This window comes from Halichoerus grypus, chromosome 10 (genome assembly GCF_964656455.1).
Source record: "Halichoerus grypus chromosome 10, mHalGry1.hap1.1, whole genome shotgun sequence".
Classification (NCBI taxonomy): Eukaryota; Metazoa; Chordata; class Mammalia; order Carnivora; family Phocidae; genus Halichoerus; species Halichoerus grypus.
In genome coordinates this window covers 132,742,764-132,764,949 of record NC_135721.1, presented here as the reverse complement: position 1 = coordinate 132,764,949, position 22,186 = coordinate 132,742,764, and the positions used below count along the sequence as shown (strand labels likewise).

General features: G+C 43.3%; 2 protein-coding genes and 1 long non-coding RNA gene across 5 annotated transcripts in view; 1 reads left to right on the top strand and 2 right to left on the bottom strand.

The window, feature by feature from the left end:
- Nucleotides 1–1,730: 1,730 nt before the first annotated feature.
- Nucleotides 1,731–11,815, bottom strand: CSTF1 (cleavage stimulation factor subunit 1). 3 transcript variants are annotated; one of them, XM_036121037.2, is made up of 6 exons: nt 11,668–11,815; nt 8,776–8,976; nt 6,905–7,182; nt 6,560–6,757; nt 5,328–5,718; nt 1,731–2,345 (listed from the first exon to the last, which is right to left on the bottom strand). In XM_036121037.2, exons 2-6 carry the CDS (start codon nt 8,942–8,944, stop codon nt 2,086–2,088), a joined length of 1,296 nt encoding a protein of 431 aa, XP_035976930.1. In that variant the 5' UTR covers nt 8,945–8,976; nt 11,668–11,815; the 3' UTR covers nt 1,731–2,085. The 3 variants fall into 3 exon arrangements, with proteins under 3 accessions (XP_035976930.1, XP_035976927.1, XP_035976925.1); XM_036121034.2 differs by having other exon boundaries at nt 11,628–11,814; XM_036121032.2 differs by lacking the exon at nt 11,668–11,815 and adding an exon at nt 11,453–11,547.
- Nucleotides 11,778–22,186, top strand: part of AURKA (aurora kinase A) — a 25,163-nt gene continuing 14,754 nt past the window's right edge. Inside the window, exons 1-5 of the mRNA XM_036121042.2 lie at nt 11,778–12,016; nt 15,693–15,739; nt 18,698–18,977; nt 20,497–20,551; nt 21,815–22,006. Coding sequence (XP_035976935.1) covers nt 15,698–15,739; nt 18,698–18,977; nt 20,497–20,551; nt 21,815–22,006 — 569 coding nt within the window. The 5' untranslated portion in view covers nt 11,778–12,016; nt 15,693–15,697. The remainder of the gene's footprint in view (nt 12,017–15,692; nt 15,740–18,697; nt 18,978–20,496; nt 20,552–21,814; nt 22,007–22,186) is intronic.
- Nucleotides 17,800–20,444, bottom strand: LOC118553850 (uncharacterized). The gene is made up of 2 exons (XR_013442099.1): nt 19,687–20,444; nt 17,800–19,622 (listed from the first exon to the last, which is right to left on the bottom strand). It is a non-coding gene; the product is annotated as an uncharacterized LOC118553850 (long non-coding RNA).

Genomic DNA, 22,186 nt, shown 5'->3' with positions numbered 1-22,186 from the left:
CCAGGGTCTTCCGTGGTACAGTTAATGACATGCTGATGTCAAGCCCATGTAATAATCCTGGCATTTATACCAGTTCAAAATATTAATGTGATTTTTATTTTATTTTTTTAACGATTTTATTTACTTGAGACAGAGATAGCAACAGAGACAGGGAGAGAGAGCAGGAGTGGGGAGGAGGGGATAGAAGCAAACTCCCCACAGAGCAGGGAGCCGGACACGGGGCTGGATCCCAGGACCCTGGGATCGTGACCTGAGCTGAAGGCAGACACTTAACCCACTGATCCACCCAGGTGTCCCTTAATGTGATTTTTAAAAGAAAAAAAAGTCTGTTTTGGAAACACATAAAAGTATCTTGATCTTGTAAGTAGGAGTCCTGAAACTACAGATCCACTGGTGAGACTATTCCAGAAACTGGAAAAAGTAGGCATCATTATTTAAATTCATGAACAGTTAAAAAGACCCAGTGGAACTTAAATTGGGGAATGCGACGGGGTCACTCTACCGCATGTGGTAGAGCAGAGGGACGTGGAAATGTTCACTCTCTGTTGTAGTTTCATAGGGCCAAAAGCAAAAGAAATAGCAGAAAAAGCAGCGAGGAGTTCTGGTTGGTAATTTTTTATGGAACTGGTTATTCTTGTTCCTGTTCAGTAGGTTTCTTCTAATCTTACAAAAGCAGCACCCACAGATGGCCAAGTTCAAGTGCTGGAGAATCAGGACACAAAATAAAAATAAATCCAAACTCACTATATACCAAAAAATATAGCTCTTTGGAAATCTTAACTAAAACTCTGATTTAACACATTAAGCATGCCTAAAATGGTTTCATAGACCAAAGAGTTGAAATGCTCCTTGAGGATGACTAATGCAGAATTTTTATGCAGTAAACCTCAGAAGATTTTAAAGTTCCTATAACATAAAACACTCACTTTAACTTTAATCTATTTAATATTTTTATCAAATGACCCTAGATTCTATTTCTAGGTACTCCTACCCAGATCATGAGGTTCTTGTATTTGGGGATAAATATAAACCAAAGTCTATCTTTCAGAGGGGAGGTTAGGGTTCCCTGACCTAGCTTGAGCTGAATCCAGAGAAATAGTGTCACTTTCTAAAAAGTTTTGAGAAAAAGAAAACCCCTATCGGTTGGTTAATTGCAAAAACCTTCCAAGAACATAGCTCCGGTGTGCATCCACGATGAGTAGTGACAATTCATGCTGAAGAGAGCTGAAAAATGAGATTTAAAATTACACAAGAACAAAGTCAATCGATATTAATCATCTGTGAAACAAGCAACACCGGAGAGCGGCAGCGGGGTCACCTAATTTTGATTAGATTGGATGGATCTTCAATTAGGTTTTCCATCAACCGGTAATAATCTTATGAGAAGTATTTACTGAAGATAAGCATTTGCAGGCAATGAAAGGAGAAGGTGGGAGGTATGATGAAACATATTGTCTCCTACAAATCTTCAGGAAAAACTGACCGCTAATTTTATTGAAGTGAAAAAGGTGTAACACTAAAGCTGGAGATTCGAGCTTTATTTTCAGAATGATGTCATTTTAGGATAGAACTGACGGATTCTCTGAAATGGTTTTAATATGGCACAACACTCTTGATTCTCAGAGCTGTATGCCTACTTATCTGCCCAAATGTATTCTGCAAGGAGATATATAGACAAAGAGGTTGTAGAACAGGCACAGAAGTTGACAAAACCACCAAATGAAAATTCCTCAGGACAGATCCACTTGAGATCTAGAAAGCACTTTAATACTCTATCCTTCTTCAAATGATCAAGAGATTCAAGAGAAGTGGCAAGTCCTGTATTTACAAAACCGATGAAAATCACACTGTAATAATCAGTGAATGCAGAACCACCGCACAGATCTGCGTTTCCAACTTTTCCCACCATGATTCTACATCAAGGTAAAAAAAGATTCTTTTGTACAAATCCAAGAAGGATGGAGAGGTGGCAGCACGACTGCCAGGTGGTGCAGTGACTCACTACCGGAGCTGGAGCTGGTGATGGGATGCAGGGGCAGGAGGGGCACAGTCCTCGAGAAAAGAACCCCATATCCTGGAGGCGGGCTAGTCCGTGGTTGATCTCCGGTACCAAAACCGTGCTCGGAAGTCATCGCTGCACGTCATGAAGCCGGGGTTGGTGGGCGAATGCACGATGCAGCGCACGATGTTGTTGTGGCCCAGGGAGAGCAGGTTCCGGCGCTCGGCTGTGCGAGAATCCCAGCAGCACAGACTGATGGTCCTCTCGTCCGGCAGCAGTACGTAGTCCTCGGTGTGGTTGAACACGGCCTGCGTCCGGTGCACCTGCCGCCCGCTCAAGCCGGCACCTGCAAAGAGACGAGAGGGTAAGGGTCTGAGTGCCAGGGCTAGCTGCCCACGTTTACATTTTCCATCCTCAGACTGCTGTACTTTGGTTAATTATCCCGTCGATGGCAAAACAGCATTTTAAAATGGAAGGAACACACATTTATTGTGCAATTTGGGACACTCCACGAAAGTATGCAGAAGAAAATCACCCCTGGCTCACCACCTCGGGCAACTAACTGTGAACGCTCTGATGTACTTCTAGGCATACAAACATCTTTAAAAAAATACAAAATTGGTGCTATATTATATGTCTTTTCTGTCATAGTTTAAATCAACTTTTTGATGGGTACATTCATTCTTCCATGTTTTTTTACTGGCTGCAAAATACACCACTGTTAGGAAGCACTATTACTAGCTAATTCTTTTCCTGCTAAGCATTTAGTTTGTATCTGACTGCAAATAACACTGTGACCAATTCTTTGTATCGAACACATTATTTCCTCAGGATTAAATTCCTAGAACAGAATTACTGGGATGAATGAACATCTGCTCTCCAAAAGGAAGCTTTAGGCTTTTTTAGGACCATGAAAATACAGATTTTATGTTTAAAATACTGTATGAAGCATAAAAAATAAAAACTGCCTGACAGTTTTACACCCAGAGTCAATATTTTGACGAATATCCTTTCTCAATATCTCTGTATGTTGTCCATCATTTGTAAAGCAGAGCATACATCATGTGCTTTTATTCAACAGTCTATAAAGATGGAATACAGTTTAATGGATAAAAATATAAGTGTTGGTATCAGATCTGGATTCAATACTTACTAGTGATGTGAACACGGACAAATTACATAGCCCTGTCACACCTTCAATTTCTCTTCTGTTCTGTGGAGGATAATCACAGCACCTACCCACAAGGTGGTTGCAAGGATCAGCATGAGGTATAACACATATACAGCTTTGCAGGGTGAGTATTTACTTTTAAAGGCTGCTTACCATGAAAAGGATGCTGAACAACAATTTACTCAAAGCTTTCTGGTGGACATTTCTGTTATCTCTCCCTTTCCCCTACTCTAGATAATGTTGGGATGGACATCTTTCTGTGTGTGCCTGTGCATGCTTGACGAGAGAGTCTTTTTAGACTGAATTTCTAAGAGTGCAGGGCGCCTGGGTGGCTCAGTCGTTAAGCGTCTGCCTTCGGCTCAGGTCATGATCCCAGGGTCCTGGGATTGAGCCCCGCATCGGGCTCCCTGCTCAGCGGGAAGCCTGCTTCTCCCTCTCCCACTCCCCCTGCTTGTGTTCCCTCTCTCGCTGTCTCTCTCTCTGCCAAAAAAAAAAATCTTGAATTTCTAAGAGTGCACATAGTGGGTCCAATGCTGACAATTTTGATAACAGGACACCAACCTGCCCTTTAGAAATACTTTACCAGTTGACACTCCTAACAATAAGATATTTAATTTCCTAAAATGTTGATCAATACAAGATAAGAGCAATCTTTTAAATTCCCGCCATCTGATGAGTACAGTAAGATCCTTCCATTTTCATTTCTTAGGTTTACAGTACTGCAGGTCACCTCGCTCTCCTTGAGCTCACTGACCACCGATATGTGTCCACTTCCCATGCTATGCATATTGTTTCCCTAGTTCAGCATTTTAATTTTTAGTGTTTTGAATTAATTTTTAACATTGAAATTTCTAATGCTTGTTAGTCTTTCCTTGTCTTTCATTATTTCAAGAATCCTTTGAATTCTAACTAAACATTGAAGCTGGAAACACAGAACTAAGCATGCTGACATGGAGTCTTAACCTGTGAATCAGAAAATGAGGGAATTTGTATATAAATTCAGTATAATCTCATTTTAAAATCAAATCCCAATTCTCCACCAAAACAAACCAATCAGCCACATATAAGCATGAAACATCCCAATATTCACAAAACAAAACAAACATAATAAATCTTGTGAGAATCTAGTGTGTACCCTTCCTGATACATCACACTCAGATGGTGGTTGTTACTTCTGAAGAGGGAGGAGGCTTTCCCACTTTTACTTTGATCATCTTTGTATCTTCTTTTTGCAACAAGCACACAGTCCTTTAACAGTAAGAATTAAAGAAATTCTTCAAAATAGCTCCATACAAAAGTTTTTCAACAAAGTCACCAAGAATTATGATAAAAATGACTCTTCTCAAGACTTGCTAGTTAGTTGTACCGTGTTATGTCAGAAGGCAGACGGATGGCAGGAAGGGAACTCTGGTTACCAGGAGATCAATCTGAGGGGGTTATGCTGCACCCTAGTGGTTCAGATGTCTCCGTCTCCACCTCTTCAGTTTTCTTCTCTAAAAGGCTAACTAATAACCACCACCGCCCAGCCCTTACAATGCGTTGTTTTCTTATAGAGTTCTGGTCCTGGTGATTTTAGTGTATGACACAAACATCTCACAACAGAGGAAACCAGCTGAAGTTTCCTGGAGGTCTTCTACCAAACAACAGCCTTTTCAGCTCCAAGGAACAGGGAATGAGACAAAATATTTTACCAACACTCACTGCCAAGTAACTATTAGGGCTACCTGCACTCTTAGGAATAGGCCAAGATCTTCCCTCTCAGCCTTCTTTCCCTAATGCACAGATTTACTGAGATCCACTAACTCAGGCTTTTCTCTGGACTGCTCTTATGTTTGAGGGAAAAAGGCAGACCACTGGTCTACAAATGGACCACCAGAATCTCAAATGTTACTTGCATGGAATCAGATCTTGTTGAAGCTGTAACGTATGGAGAAGAACAAGGTTATGAAACTATGGTTCTATTTCCAGCTCTGCTTCTTACGAACTGCAGCCTTGGCTAAACTACTTAACGTCTAAGCCTTGGTTTCCTATCTAAAAGAGGGATCACATCTGCCTTGCTCAACGCATACATCTATTGTGTGGCTCTCATGAGGATTTAAGAGCTCTGGAAACCATAAAATGCTACAGAAAAAATGTTAATAGCAATTTTTCGCATACCTGTGTATCTGACCAGCGTTCGTCCTGTTGATATCTCCCAAAGTTTAGCTACAGAGTCTTTTCCACTGGAGAGAATGTATTTAGAATTTTTGGAGAAAATGGCAGAACAAACTTCAGCACCATCATGGGCTTTCTCAAAAGTTGTGATGCATCGATTCGAAACACCATCCCATAACTTGATGCAGCCATCCTTGCTACCAGTTACATACATATTGGCACTAGGATTGTAATTCACGGAGCATATAGCATCGGTGTGTTGATCTTGAGGATTGCAAGAGACAAAACACTGAAATGTATTGATATCATAAAGCCGAAGAGTAGGATGCTGAGTCCCAACAAGTATAAAGTCTCCGGAAGGATGAAAAGAGATGGAGCGTAACATTTCAGCTTCCTGTTAGGACAGAGACATTAACATTAAGTGACTAACTAGTGAACAATTAAATCCAGAGGAAATGTGGAAAATATTTGGTTGATGGAAAGAATACATAAAACAACGGTCAGACGTTACACAGGTATAAGAAGGAACAATGAACTTTCTAGAATACAAGAAAGTATCATTTGAACAGAGATTTCAAAAACTATTTACTGGTGAGATTATTTATTCCAAAAACCACAGAAGCGAGCTTCGTTGTTTGCAAATGAACACCGGGTGAACTCAGAATGGAACATTATCAGGCTAGGATACGTGCACATGTGAATGAACAAGGATAAACACAACTTGTACACGTGAATAGCTTCTTCAATTTGTCCCAGGTCTCCAAATATTGAGTAAAAAACTAAGTGAAATTATTAAAAAGTAGAAGCCACTACCAAAACATTAGTATTTCTGAACTGCAAATTCAAAATGTGGTACCAAATGTCACTTTTCCAGGAAACATCTGATAGTTTCAACTGAATAATTTTTTGATTCTCATTAAGTTACATTTCAGCAAAGTTGATTTGTCTTTAAACAGGGTTCCGCAACCTTTAAAAAGTGATACAGATTCTGAACCCTTGTTGCATAAACTGGCCAGAAGTCCTGACTGGCCAGAAGAGGTGGGCACAGGGCAGCATGTGGACCACGTGTCCATGCAAACTGGATTCCTGAGCCACCTGCGGCATGTGTCCTTGTTGTGTCCTCCTGTTTTATACGATGATCACTGAGACTACTTTAAAAAAAGAGAATAGTCATACAATAATAGCTCTTTGTTTTTAAGAAAAAAATGTAAAGCTCCTTTCCAAACATTCCTAACCTGAATGTATTTGAAGGCTCTTTTTGCAGATGGTTTGGAATAATCAAATAATTTAAGAGTATAATCCCTTGAACCAGAGGCAAGGATCTGTTCTGTCGGGTGGAAAGCGAGACATGTGACTTCATCCACGTGGTCGTAAAGCGTTCGGATCACTGGGTGGTTTTCCATGTTCTGTTGTGCAGTCTCATTCATCATGACCTAGACCAATGAGAAAACAGATGCTCAAAATCTAAAATCTGTCTGACTCAAAATACCCAACTATGCTAAGTTTGGTCCGGTCTAAACTGGTCTCTCATTCTCCCAATGAACAACAGGCAAATAGCACGTATGTTACTGGGATTTTACCTCGATTGGCATGGCACTTTTGGCCAACATTCTTTCTGTGTCAAGTATCTTTATGGAAGCATCAGCAGATCCAGTAGCTATTAACTGCCCATCTCTACTGTAGGTGGCCACGCGGCATGGTCCTTTATGGGATGTGACATAGCATGTTTCGTACTCTGAAGCCTCTGGGGACATAGTCTGGACGTCCGCATCAAATTCCAGGTCAATTCCTGTGCCCGGGGCAACTGTGTCTGAACGACCAATTGCATACTGAACTGCAGTATCATCATTTTCCATTCCTGAAAGGAATAAAAATTAAGTGCATGAGGGGTGCCTGGGTGGCTCAGTCGGTTAAGTGTCTGCCTTCAGCTTGGATCATGGTCCTGGAGTCCTGGGATCGAGCCCTGCGTTGGGCTCTCTGCTCTGTGGTGAGCCTGCTTTTCCCTCTCCCTCTGGCCCTCCCCCTGCTCCTGCTCTCTCTCTAATAAATAAGTAAAATCTTTATAAAAAAAAAATTAAGTGCACGAGAAAATGTTATTTTAAAAAGCCAAGACAAAATTCTGGATCCAGTGTCAATTTACTCTTTCTTGGAGCTGCATGGCACCTAGCGCTTCACAAAATTATGTGTATCGACCTGGGTGCATGCAGTGACCACACTACGGGCAGTGTGGATCAGAGAAGGCTAGGCTCCAATAGGTTACATCAGCTCCCCCGATTTCTGCCTCCAAAATTTTCTACTTTAATTACAACTACAGAAATGTAAAAAAAGCAGTCCTATAGTTAAGCTGTCCATTTTTTCCCCCTTCTGGATTTTAATATTTTAGTGCTGAGATCTGTTAGTAGCAGCCTTGAGGCTCATTAAGTCAGATACAATGTTAGCATTAACACTAGTGAAACATATTGAAAGAATGTTGATATTTAAATAAACGGAAGTTTCTCAAGAAAATGCATTTTAAATTTAAAAATAACTTCACATATCATATAAACAGTATGTTTATTAGTATAAGAAAAATTAGGAATACAGATGAACACAAAAATAAAAATGACCTTCTATTAGATCACCCAGAGATAATTACTGTTAACGTGGTGGCATGATTCTTCTGGACCTTTCTCCATGCACAGTTGTTACAATTCTTAAAACAAAAATAGAACCACACTACATGATATTTTGTACCTTGTTCATTTACTCAAACAAAATAAACATCTGGCCAGTGTAATGTTTATCTACATCATGTTGTTGGACCCAATGTGATGGATATAAGAACATTCACAACTAATTCCTTATTGTTGGGTATTTCAGTTGTATTCATTTTATTTCCTCAAATTTGAACACAAATTCTCAAAATTGGCACTGCTAAGGCAAAGGGTATAAACATGTCGCTAATTCTTTATTTTACTGAGTGCTTTCTACAACCCAGGCAAGCACAGAATATATTTTTGAACAAGACAAGATCCTGATCTTTATTGAACTTGCTGTCTTTTCTGGGGAGGTACAGACTACATCGGAAACAACCTGAAACAATGAAGACAATTTCAGATAGTGATTCTGTTATGAAGGAAATGGGACTGTTGTTTTAGAGTACCTGGGGAGGTATGGGGAAGATAGTGGGTAATTTTAGAAAAGGTGAAGAGGACTCTGAAATACCATTTGAGCTGAAATCTGAAGTCAATAGTACAATGAAAGAACGCTTCAGATAATTCTTATACAGAGCCTGAGGCTAGAACCAGCTCAAAATCTTCATAATCTGGGGTTTGCTTACTCTTTCAGTATCGAGCACTGTACTTGACACATACTAGGCACTAAAACTAAACAAAAATAAGCTTGAAAAATTCTGATTACAAAAACCTCTGGAACCTTGTCATGGAATCAATGAATCTGTGTTCAAAGCTACCTAGTTTGATGAGATGCAGGAGCTGCTCCGAGGGTGCACAGACAGACTGAGGCTTGATTTCATTAATGAGGCCATTAGCAATGCTGATGTAGCCATCATAGAGGAGCTGGCTAATGATCAGCTTGTAGAGCTGCTGGCGGTCCTTCAAGCCCACTTTGGTTCTGTACATCGTGGAGAAGAGGAAGACAATTTCCTTGCCAGCTGCAAGATGAGAAAACAGGGATGGTGAAGGGCAGAGGCACTAGGGAGTCACAGAAGCAACACAGCAATCCGGTCAGCCTTGCGGGGCATAAATCCCAGCTCTACTAGTTGCATCATCTTTGGTCATCAACCTCCTTCCTCTGAGACCATGTTCCTCAGCTGTTAAGCAAGTTAGCAAAGGTTAAATAAGATGGTGCATGCAGAGCATTGAGCACAGTGGCACACAGAAATTATTCAAATCGTGTTAGTGAATATTTACAGAACTTTCCATCAATTTTTCTTCTCTGTCAAACTACCTGCCTGCCATTTTTATTCTCTATTGCTATCCCAGAATCTTGTTTGTTCTGTTATAAGACACTGACTGGTATTTGCAATAGGTAAGACAGCTGCTGTTGTTGAATGTCTAGACACTACTGTTTCCACCAGCTGAGCTGTATGTTTACTGATGTCAGCAATGTTCATTCTTAAAACACATTTTAAGATAACTAAATTTGCTAAATTACATAATTTAATTAGATAGTAAATAAAAACACAAGGGCACAAAAGCCACAATGCTTTGGAAAGATTCAAAGATGCTTAATAAAATACTGGCAAGTAGGATATGGCAAAAACAACGATAAAAACGTGGGGGAAAAAAAAGGTAAAAATCTAAAGGATTGTGCCCTTAGATTGGTTCACAAGTGCTTAAGTTCTCTCTTAGAAAGTAAAATGAAAACTGTAGATGATGGTTTCTGGTCTATGCAAAAAAATAAGTCCGACTGGTGGACACGAGTGGATTAATTTGACTTCCAAAAATCAATGTTTGTATGTGTATGTTTATCTGGACAGCGATCAGAAGGCCACAGGAATCTGGGGCCAGTAATAAGGAACAGAAGTCCCAGGCAGACAAGAAATTGAAAGTCAGAGCACAGGGGAGAGAGAGGAATACCAGAAAGGAGAGCAGTGAGCAGTAACACCAGTACTGCCTGGATTGCTGTACTTTACAGGAAAGATTCTGGAAGGGGGGTGTCTTACAATAAAGGAGTGGGGAACCATGTTTTCTAACTCCCCCTGGAGAATAACTGAAGCTACTGATCATAAGAACAGCTAACAGTTACCGAGTGTTCAGCATGCTTCTTCTTACTTAGTCCTCAACACCATCCTGTAAGGGAGGCCCTGTAATCTTGTTTACAGATGAGAAGGGAAAATAACTTGTCCAAGGGCCCATGACCAGTGCCTGGAGAAACCAGGACTAGAATACAGATGGTTTAACTCAAGGACTGTGTTGTCCCTGATGACTTTCTGTAGTGCTCCTTAAAAATTTAATGACAGGGGCGCCTGGGTGGCTCAGTCCATTAAGCGTCTGCCTTCAGCTCACATCATGATCCCGGGATCCTGGGACTGAGCCCCGCATAGGGCTCCCTGCTCATTGGGGAGCCTGCTTCTCCCTCTGCCCCTCCCCCTGCTCATGCTCCCTCTCTCGCTCTCAAATAAATAAAAATCTTAAAAAAATTCAGTAATAAACTAGCTAAAATTTATTAGACATAAGTGTAGTATATAACACAGCGTAAGCAACTTACGCATTACCTCATTTAATACTCATCTAATCCTATTTTAGAGGCAACCTGAGGTGCAGAGAGGTTAACTTACCCAGGATCAAAGAGCTTGTCAATGACACAGCCTGGATCCTTACCCAGGCTATCTGACCTCAGAGCTCCAGTCTTTACTGTGCTGCACTGATGGGTGTCAATAACAGCAGCTAACCTTTATTAAGCACTTGCCAGACACCGTGCTAAGCACTTTACAAGCGTTAGCTCACTGAATGAAATCATTCAAAGTATTTAAGCAGACATAGAAGCAACTGTATATAAATCTATGCTTGTGTAGACAACGCTACGACACAACAGAGATGATGAAACCGGCATAAAGAGGTTAGGAAGCTGGAAATAAAGTGTGGCTGAGTAACTCGTCAAGTGGCCGCCTGGACTGCCCACAGCAGAGCCCAGAACTTAACACTATTCTCTCCCGTCTCTGCACCCATGCCAGGAGCATCGCGGGGTATACAAAGATTAAGAAAGAAAAGAAAGGACGAGGCCCGCTTCTCAAGTCTCACAGAACGTTCGCTCGCTGGGCTAGTAAGTGCCTCATTACCACCCCTAATTTGCAGGTGAGGACGCCGAGGCCCCAGGACGGGAAGAACAAACCCTAGGAACTGTCTACACCCGGAACTGGAAGGGGGGCCAGGGCGAGAACACACACGCCCCCTTCACGAAGCTCCGCTACCATCCCGCGGTAGAAGCGAACTAAGGATGGAGTGAGCGTGGGAGCGAGGCCTTCGAGGAAAAGAAGAGGGTGTGCAGGCCCAGCCTAGCAACTCAGGGCGCATGCCACCCCGCTCACTATCGGGCCTTCCCGCCTCGCTCATCTTTCCTGTGGTTCCGTGAAGACCCCAGCGGACCGCACCCGCCGCTCTCCATGCATCCCAGGCCCTCAGTACCCGCTAGTCCGGCTCTCTCGATCTCCCGCTTTCTCCCAGAAAAATGGAGGCGCGAATTCTGCCCGATCGATCGCTATGAGCGCACGTTCATTGCGCACGCGCAAAGGACGAAGCGCCGAGCGCTGCGCTATCGATCGGCCCCACTCTCTCCTGCCCTTCTCGCCATCTTACTTACTGGCGCGTTGCAGTAGTTCGTTAACCTCCTCCGACTTTACCTCTTGCGCGACAACGTTGATTGGCACGAAGGAAATGCCGTCTCGCCGACAAACGTCGGATCCCGGAGAGCACCGCGGGCGCTAGAACTGCCAAAGTCTGGCGGGCGGTTGGCTCCACCACTTCCGGGGCCTTACCGGGCAAGTGCGCCTGCGCGCTGTCACCGCCTTGGACGTGACTCAAGCCGTCCGGTTGGCTGTGAACCAATCAAAAGGCAGCGCCTCTCTAGCCCAGGCCAATCAGCTTTCAGATTAGAGGGTTTAACTCTTATTTAAAATGAAGACTTTGAATCTTAACGGCTGAGCGCTCGGGAGCACTCGGCTGCCTTGGGTCAGAGGCGGGAGCCGACGGGTTCGTAGACTCTGGGACAGCTCTGTGAGACGGGTGGGCGAGGGCGGCGGGCCTGGTGGCTTTTTAGCGGGCGGCGGGACGGGTGGGAAGGAAGAGGGCGGTGGGGCTGCGGGGCCGGCGGGGAAGAGTCGGGGCGAGGCCTCCCTCGGTGCCCCGTCCCCACTGTGGTCCTCCTCGGTCCGCCTCAGTCCTTCTCTTCCTCTCCCCGCTCCCCTCCTCTGCCCCCCCGGTGCTTTCCCAGCGCCCTCCCCTCTGCTCGCGGGTACCGGGGCGCCCTGTAAGATGCCGCTTGGTGTTTACTAAACACCTGCAGTGCATGGGGTTGTTGAGTGGCATTGGGGGTGGGGGTGCTTTCTGATGGGGTTCTCGTATTCGGTGAGCACCTGGGTAAGAAAAAGTAGGAGGGCTTTTGCTCTCTGGGAGTTTGCGTTCCAGCGGGGGTGGGGCGCCAGACGACGAACTGGCCGGAGAACTTGCAAAAGAAAACAGTAGTGTGGTTTACCGGGGGCTACTCTGGATAGAATAGCCAGGAAGGACCCTTGTCCTGGATGGGTGAGTGGGTGAATAAATGAAAACTTCCTCAGAGAGGTTTTCTTTGGCTAGTGCTTCTCAAGCCGCAGATCTTGGACCGCGTTTATCGTGATTTCAGAGGGTCCTTGTGAAGAATGTAGACCCACCTAATGAATCAGAAGCGCTTGGGCCTAGAGGACTCAGGTGTCTGTAGTTTGTCAAATTTCCCAGGTGATTCTGATGTTTCATGGAGAACCAGTGATCTAGACCAGCGCATATGCAGGATCTGATTTGTTAGGTCTGTGGTTGGGCCCGAAAGTCTCCATTTCTAACAAATGCCCTCCAGATGGAGATGGAGCTACTACTGCCCTTGACTTTTAACGGTTCCTCCTCTCTCCTTAACCTTTCTTGTTCTTTGAATCAGATTCTTTTCAGCCACATACTCATTCCCACTCTCCTCTAAGTCTATGCAGACACTAGCAAGCTTGATGAAGAAAAGTCTAAAGGCACAGTGATATGTAATCTTAACAGTTTTCCTGTTTAGAATAGTATGAATATGTGGTTTGAATCGCAGGAATCTTGTGCAGGTCATTGGGTCATGTGACCCTGGCTGTGGACTGGAATCACTTGAGAAACAATTTTCCTGGGGCTCTTTCCAGAATTTTTGGATCACAATCTTACTCCATCCTGTTTATTATTATTCATCTCCCTGAGAAGGAAAAGTATATTCAATTGGGGCAAATATCTAGTTTCTGTTGAAGACTATTGAATAAATGTCCTTAAGCCTGTGTGATCTCATTAGTCTGCTGCTTGTGATCGTTAGGGAAAGTGAAGAAAGCATTAGAGCGTGTGTGAAATTAATGTTTGCACAACACAAGCTTGTAACTCCTTTTTCCTTTCTGTCATTTCTCCTAACCTGTTTGATATAAGGACTCCTTGCTCTGTAGCTGTGGTTCTATCTTCAAAGTGGAGTTATTTGCTTATTTGTGAAATGGATGTGAAAGTGTGGGGGTGGGGGACACTTTCTGATTGGATTCTAGAATTCAGAGCACCTGGGCAGGAAAAATACAGAGAGGTTTGTTTCTTGGAGTTTATGTCCTACTTACTTGATATATTGCTGTGCCTGACTCACAGTATGAGCTTAGTAAGTGTTATAAACTATTTGCATTATTGATTTGCTTTCTTAATGGATTAACTCATTCCCCAAACACTGGTGTAGGAACTACATACCAGACATGATCTGGGGAGGCAACATAAACAAAATGGGACTAAGCCCTCGCTCTCATGGAGCTTACTTTCCTTGGGGATACTGAGCAGGTAGCTGGATATTGTCTGGGAGGGCAGAAGTAAACAAATACAAGTAATGTGATGTAAGATGTTAAGTAAGGGCTATGAAGAAAAAAGCAAGATGGTCAGAAAGGAAACGTCTGAGCGGAGACTTGAATGTAATGAAGGAGCAAGCCACACTTCTATTTGAGGGAAGAGCCAAGTGGGTAGAAGAGCCAAGTGGTAGAGGGAAGTACAAAGGCCCTGTGGCAGGGGACTGCTTTGAGGAAAGAAAAAAGCCCTGTATGGCTGGTGTGCAATAGAAAAGAGGAGATAAGGCCAGAAAGGTGGTCAGGGTCCATACTCTGAGACTGTAGGCCTGTCTATGCAGGTAGGATTTTGAATTTGAGTTGAGGGACCATGAGGGGCTTCTGAACCAAGGACCAGCATAGCTGACTTAATAGTTTGCGAAAGGACCATAATGGGGCAAGGGTGGAAGCAGAGTGATCATGGGAAGCCTGTTGCAAAGAGTTGAAGGGAGAGAGCATTGGTTTGATCAGGTGGTGGTATTAAAGGTCCTGAGCAGTGATTTTAAAGGTAGAGCCTACGAGATATGCTGATGGATTGATTAGATGTGGGGTTTGAAGGAGAACCGTGTAAAAGATAGTTGACACGAGCAACTGGCAGGCGGGGTTTGCCAGTAACTGAGAAGGGGGCATCTGTGAGAACAGGGTTGGACAGATGGGGGTAGAGAGGGAGCAGGAATTCAGTTTGAGACATTTTAAAATTGAGGGGCCTCCGATTACAGGCGGAGATGTTTCATAGGTGGTAGGAGTTCAGGAAAGGTCTGGACTGGAGAAGGAAGTTTGGAGGTCCTGAGCCTGTGAATGGTATTGAGAGCCAGGAAACTGGATGAGTTCCTATAGGGAATGAAGATGGCTGCAAAAGAGTGTTTCTGGGCCTAAGCTCAGGCTGCTCCTGAGAGCGGAGGGGAAGAAAAGCTAGGAGGAGAGAAGAGGTTCTTTCTGGATGTGTTGGGAGTGAGGTGCTTGGCAGACCTTTCTGGGGGATACTGAGCGGGTAGGTAGGTAGGTAGGAGTCTGGCAGTCAGAGGAGAGGTTAGGGTAGAAGATGTAAATTCACATCATCTTAAAGATGTTTCAAGCACTGGTGCTGGATGAGGGGTGCCCTAGGAAGGGTAGGGATGAAGAAGTGGGGTCAAAGGACTCATTCCGGGTCACCCCAGACTTTCAGGTTGGCAAAAGTGAGGCTAATCGAGCAAAGGAGGTTGCAGTAGGACAGCTGATGACATGGTACCACCCTGCAAGCTAGCAGAGGCTGGGAGTGGGAAAAGAGCCACCCTGTCAAATGCTGCTGGGGGACACCAATCTGGTAACAGTAGACGTCAGTCATGAGCTGGCCCCTTGGTGGGTATGAAATCCTGATGGGGGAGGGCTAGAGGCTGAGAGAAATGGTGGATGTGGTGAGTGTGGATGACTGTTCTGGAGCTTTGCTGTTGAAGGGTGAGGGGAGAGGTGCTGTCATAGCCAGAGTCCGTTATGGGGAAGAGAGGACCTGCTTTTAAAAGGCAGCAGGGTTGGAAGCAGGCTCCTGCACTGATAAGTAATCCTTTAGAGACAAGCTGGTGGAGCGGGAGGACTCAGGGAGTGAAGCTGGGGGCTGGGGGAGGGGATGCAGTGTGGGGTGGAAGCCCCACACCTGTCCCTTATGTCACCTGAGAAAACAAGGCTCCCTGGCCAGCTTCATTTGGACAAAGAAAAAGTGTGAAATTCTGTGTTGTGGAGGCTTTTTCATCAGGAGCTATAACCCGGATCTAGCATAACTGCACTTGGAAGCACGAGGATTTGTATAAATTAAAGATGGTTCTTTTTCTTTTCAGGCATCATGGACCGATCTAAAGAAAACTGCATTGCAGGGCCTCTTAAGGTAAATTGGATAATCTGTATTCTCGATCACATTTATAAAACCCAATGGGGATTGGTTTTATATCTGGAGTTCTTTTTACTTTTACTTTGGATTGTAACTTTAGAACTCTCTGCTACATTCCTGGATGTCAGTCTCTTTTCCTGGCATTCAATAACATTTTGTGGATTGTCACTGTAGCTTTTATTTTGTTCTGCTTTGTCTTCTAGCTAGCTGTTTAAGTATCTGCATTCCTCCAATGTGTGTAGGATAATACTGTACACAACAGGTTCCTAATACTTGCTTGTGCTTACTTGCTCACCGGAAATGAAATTGCTTTGCCGTAGTTTGTTCTGGTCACGATTCAGGGAATGGTAAGCTCAGAGGCTGTCAAGCTGCATTGTAGTGACCATTTCCTGGGAGCCCACTTTGAGCCAGGTTCTGTGTCAGATGCAGGGATTACAATGGTGAAAAGCACATGGTCTTTGACATTGAAGAGCTTAGCCCTTTGGGGGAGTTATGTGAGCCAGTACCACGCCGTCATAAAATGTGTATATGAAATGACCTGAATAATTCTGCCGAGGGGTGCTCAATTCAGGTTGGGCTAGGTTGGAATCCAGGAAGGCTTCACCTAGGAAAGACCCCTAGTCTTAGAATTTAATGAATATTTGTGGAGCAGCTGGGGGAATAAGTCTTTATATAAAGATCCTTTAATATAAGTAATCCCCAGATTTTATTCCTTCTAGGAAGTCAGCATAAAAATGCAAATCTTCCTTCTTGATTTGTGTGTGTGTGGGGGGGGTGTCTTGTTTTTAGAAGTTTTTTTCTTTTTTAAGTTGTTTTGTGTTTTTTGTGTGTGCATGGTTTTTTTTTTTTTTGAGAGCATGCATGAGCAGGGTGTGTGTGGGTGGGCGAGGGGATGGGAGAGGAAGAGAGAAAGAGAATCTTAAGTAGGTTTCACACTCAGTGCTGAGCCCAACCTGGGGCTTGATATCAGGACCTCCTGAGATTACAACTGGAGCCGAAACCAAGAGTTGGACGTCCAGTCTACTGAGCCACCCAGGTGCCCCTATTTTCAACTTGTTGAGGACCCTCCATACTGTTTTCCACAGTGGCTGCCCCAGTTTGCATTTCCACCAACAGTGCACGAGGGTTCCTTTTTCTCCACGTCCTTGCCAACACTTGTTTCTTGTGTTTTTGACTTTAGCCATGCTGACAGGGTGAGAAGTTTTCATTTTCAAATAAATGGATACTTATCCTTTCTTTTTTTTTTTTTTTACTGGCTGAAAGTCTAAAATAACCAATTAGAAAAAGGCTAACTTGAGTCCTTGTATTTGATTCTCAATTCCTATGATAAAGATCATTGTATTATTTATTTTTTTTAATTTTATTTTATTATGTTAGTCACCATACAATACATCATTATATTTTTTATTTTTTTTAAAGAATTTTCATTTATTTGAGAGACTGAGCACGTGTGCACCAGCAGGGGGAGGGGCAGAGGGAGAGGGAGAAGCAGGCTCCCTGATGAGCAGGGAACCCCACACTGCCAATCCCAGGACCCTGAGATCATGACTTGAGCTGAAGGCAAATGCTTAACTGACTGAGCCACCCAAGTGCCCCTGATAAAGATCATTTAAAAAAAAAACTGCTCTGTTTAAAATGTTTGTCACTGCCTGAATGCCTACTGTGTTGTGGACATTGCTAATTTCAGAAGTAATTGACTTTTTCCTTGGAAGTTGGAAACTATCTCTTGTGAGGCACTCTGAGGCTTCCCTTGCCAGCCTTATTCCCTCATTTATGAGGAAATTTCCTCCACTGAAGTTGGAGGAAGTCTTCCACCCCATTTAGTTTGATTAGTTCAAGGTCTTAGAATTAACTATTTTTTAAGCTTATGATCCCCCTACTTACAAGCATGTAAATAATATATTTTGGCATAATTCTTTGAAGAACCTATTTGTTTCCTCTTTGCCATAGTTCTTTTGGCTCAGACCCATTTTGTAAGTACTTGGGACAATGAAACATTAGTAAATAATTAATAGTAGTAAGTATTTTGTGGGAAATGAATATGCAAAAATTCAGACTTTTTTTTTTTAAGGTTTTACTTATTTATTGGACAGAGCACAAGCAGGGGGGGCGGCAGGCAGAGAAATGGGGAGAAGGAGAAGCAGGCTCCCCGCTGAGCAGGGAGCCCGATGCTGGGCTTGAACCCAGGACCCCGGGATCATGACCTGAGCCGAAGGCAGACGCTTAACCGATGGAGCCACCCACGCGGCTCTCCGACTGTCTTCTAAAACATCTTGACTTGAGGGCGCCTGGGTGGCTCAGTTGGTTAAGCGACTGCCTTCGGCTCAGGTCATGATCCTGGAGTCCCTGGATCGAGTCCCGCATCGGGCTCCCTGCTCGGCAGGGAGTCTGCTTCTCCCTCTGACCCTCCCCCCTCTCATGTGCTCTCTCTCTCTCATTCTCTCTGTCTCAAATAAATAAAAAAAAAAAAAAAATCTTTAAAACATCTTGACTTGAAGATAACCACTGTTAAATATTTTGACATATTTCTTTGTCTTTTTTTTCTAAACGTCTGTACGGTATTGCCAAAGAAATGTCAATGAAATTGGAATTTTGGTATAAAGTTTCCGTATTGTGCTTTTTGCTAAGTAATAATTTCCAAGTCATTGAGAATTCTTGGAAAGTGTTTGATGTCTCCCTCTTCAGATGAAAGTTTAGTTAATGAACATTTATTTATGGGAGCATGATTTTTAGGGGTGGGGTGTTGGGGTGCGTGGGAGGTATCCTTCAGGTATTCCTTTCAGCTGTATATTAACCATATCCTCTGGGAGTGCTGATGAAAATAGCTTTCCCCTTCCATGGATTATCAATGACCTTCAGTATTTTGTTATACTAGAAAACAGACTTTGTGAAATTCTCAAAATACTGAGCTTTTGTTGATGAAGACATGAAATTTATTTTTCCCTCCCAACCTAGACTACGATTGCACTCGGTGATGGTCCAAAACGTGTTCCAGTGACTCAGCAAATTCCTTCTCAGAATCCGTTATCTGCGAATAGTGGCCAGGCCCAGCGGGTCTTGTATCCTTCAAATTCCTCCCAGCGAATTCCTCCACAAGCACCAAAGCTCGTCTCCAGCCATAAACCAGTTCAGAATCTGAAGCAGAAGCAATTGCAGACAACCAGTGTTCCCCGTCCTGTCTCTAGGCCACTGAATAATACCCAAAAGAATGAGCAGCCGTCATCATCAGCCCCTGGTAAATCAGCTTTTTGAGACTTCTATTGGATAGTTATTATTTCTTTTAGTTGCTTAAAAAAGGAGTGGTGGCAAGTGAATAGACTTGCATTTATTGTTTGGAGCCCTTGCATTTACATCTTTTTTTATTGTGGATGGGGGGAAAATCTGATGTCAGGTTGAAGTAGCCGTGTCTCCTGTGGGCCAGCCCTGTGCCCAGGATGGAGAGCTGATTCCTACCCTCCTGGTATGCTTGAGGAACTGAAGTTCCAGGGCTGGGAGTGTGGAGGGCAGTCGGGGAAGTGGATGGACTTGGATGGACTGAGGCCGCGGGGTAAGGTCACGGTGGGCACTGTGGCTATGTTGCGGAGTGGGGCTTCACCCCCTGTGAATGGGGAAATTGCTGAAAGGTTTTTAAGCAGAGGAGGCGCCGGACTTTTAGAAAGAAGCTTCCTCTGGATGTGTGGAATGAAGTGGAAGGTAGTGACGCTGCCCTTCGGGATAGCAGACAGGAGGCAGGCTGCTGGGGATTAGGTCAAAGACGGTAGCAGCCTGAACTGGGTGGAGCAGGGTGGATATTAATAGTTACTATTTACCAGCTTTGTGTGCTCACAGTCAGGAGAAGTGCTCCCTTCATCCGTGTTGTCTCATTCAGTCCTCGGAACCACTGTGAAGGGAGTCTGTTATTAACTCTGTTTGACAGAGGAAGAAGCGGAGAAGCATTCACTTACCCTCAGACACAGCCAGGATGGAGAAGTGCAGGCAAATTCGAGTGCTCCCTGAGGATGCAGACAGGATAGAACTGGGCAGTCAACTGGTCATAGGGATGGTGGTCGTATTGATGGCATTAATGGAGATGGTGAAGCGTGGAGGGGGAAACCAGCTGGGGCCCGCATGCAGGTATCTGAGCAGAGCGTACCCTGCTGCTGCTGGAGTTTGAAGTGGAAATGTCCTATGTAGCCTCTGGCTAATGACTTCACCCTGTTGTGCAATTTGTTTATTGTACATTTTGCTGACTCTGTGGCTTCTATTTTTATATTTCTCCCTGGCAGCTAATCTAGTGGAAGAAAGGTGGTTGGTTTATGTTTCATTGCACGGCGTTGATAACTTGTACACACATACATATGGACAGTGGACTAGCCCACCTAGTGGGGGAGAAGCTGATGAGTGGGAGCATATCATGGATGGAGATTTTGGCAATTCTGCTTTAGAGGCTCTTCATTTGGAAACTGAAGCTTCAGGGAGAATCTGCATAGTCTTGAGTCTTTAAATTTTCAGAGGGCCTAGCTGTATATGTATCTGCTCATCTTTACTCTAGAAATCTGTAAAGACTTCACCTGGTAGGAGTCAGGTTAGGGTGTGATAATCTTTTTTCTATAAAGAAAACTAAAAATAGCCCAGATCTACCATTCTGGACATACCATTAATATTTTGGTGACCATTCTTTGTTTCATTTCTGTTCATAGGTTTTTAATTACTTATAGTTATTCTAAAATAATTGTAGTTATTCTAAAAACAGATTTTTAATTTATTCTACATAGGACATAATTCTGAAAAGGAACTGGCAACAAAACAGAAAAATGAAGAATCAAAAAAGTAAGCTTTATCCTATTTACAAAGTCCTGTGCTATCATTCTATTAGAATACACCATTGCAAGTTTAATTATGGGAACACATTCAAAAATAAAAAGGTCTTATATTTTCACTCAAAATATAAATCTTCCCAAATTCTAACCTTTCAAAAGAAAAAAGGAATTTTAATGATGTTTACTAGGGACTCAAGCTTTTCTTATTGCTTTCCAAATTTAGAAAAAAATTTACTGGGGCACCTGGGTGGCTCAGTTGGTTAAGCGGCTGCCTTCGGCTCAGGTCATGATCCCAGGGTTCTGGGATCAAGCCCCACATTGGGCTTCCTGCTCGGTGGGGAGCCTGCTTCTCCCTCTCCCTCTGCCTGCCTCTCTGCCTACTTGTGCTCTCGCTCTATCTGTCAAATAAATAAAATCTTAAAAAAAAACAAAAACAAAACTTGTATGAATCTGTTACAGAAATGTGTAAAATAAGTTTCTCTCTACCCTCAGAAGTAACCACTACATAGAGTTTAGGTATGTTTCTATATTTATTTTTATTCTTATACAAAAGAGCAAGTTTGTTAAACAAAAGGCAGTCATGTTACAAAACTAAAGACACATGTATATATGACTCTGAATATTTTGACACTATCAGTTGAAGTATTCTTCGTATCTTCCCCAGATATTTTCCAAAAGTCTGCTCTCAATTTCTGAACTGTCTAGACTCTAGAATGTAGAATGTTATGTCTAGAATGTAGTAGGAGGAGCCAGGAATGAACCCACAGCCTTTTTTGCTTTAGCTGCCTGTAATAGCAGCTTTCTGAGAATCTAAATCCAGTGGTTCTCGCCCCCCCTACCCTGTAGGATCCATCCCACTTGCTTTATCAGGGTGATTCTCCACCCCAGAGAGTTAGCATCTCTGGGATGGAGGAGGAGGCTGTGGTTAGAATTCTGAAGACTTCTTCCAGTTACTTACCTAACCTTCCCTGTGGTCTTCAGTGGTGGTAATAGGTCTGTAATTCAGAGCGTAGTAGTGCCTTGGGAACTTTGCATTAGTCTTCAGCTCTAAAAGGCCAGATTGTTCCTTGTCACTGACTCAGTCGTTGGCAGGTGGGGGAGTAGGGGGTTTAATGTCGGTGGAGACTCACATATGGTGGTTATTGGCTTGGTCCTTGCCGAAGTACATACTGAATACAACTTCAAATATAAAATTATTTATAGGTATATCTACAACTTCTTAATAAACTGTTAGATAATCTTCACATTTTAAAATGTTCAAATTTTTTCCTAGAAGGCAATGGGCTTTGGAAGATTTTGAAATTGGTCGTCCACTGGGTAAAGGAAAGTTTGGTAATGTTTACTTGGCAAGAGAAAAGCAAAGCAAGTTTATCCTGGCTCTTAAAGTATTATTTAAAGCTCAACTGGAAAAAGCAGGAGTTGAGCATCAGCTGAGAAGAGAAGTAGAAATACAATCCCACCTTAGGTAAGTTTCCAGATTGATGTTCAAAAGAATGTGCTGCAGAACTTAATTACAGAGAGTTAAACAGTGGAAGGCCTGCTCTGTAGGACTGCAAAGAGTGATTTAATTCGTCATTTTTCAAGGATTTATCTAGACAAGTGCTGTGGTCCTGAAAAACCACTTGGAGGTTTGTGCTTTGTTAAT

Excerpts from the sequence above, each read along its gene's own strand:
- CSTF1 (XM_036121037.2), bottom strand. The coding sequence starts at position 8,944 with ATGTACAGAACCAAAGTGGGCTTGAAGGACCGCCAGCAGCTCTACAAG. Across the intron at positions 5,719-6,559 it reads GAGCCTTCAAATACATTCAG|GAAGCTGAAATGTTACGCTC; the intron begins GTTAGGAATGTT and ends CTGTCCTAACAG. Across the intron at positions 2,346-5,327 it reads AACGCTGGTCAGATACACAG|GTGCCGGCTTGAGCGGGCGG; the intron begins GTATGCGAAAAA and ends GTCTCTTTGCAG.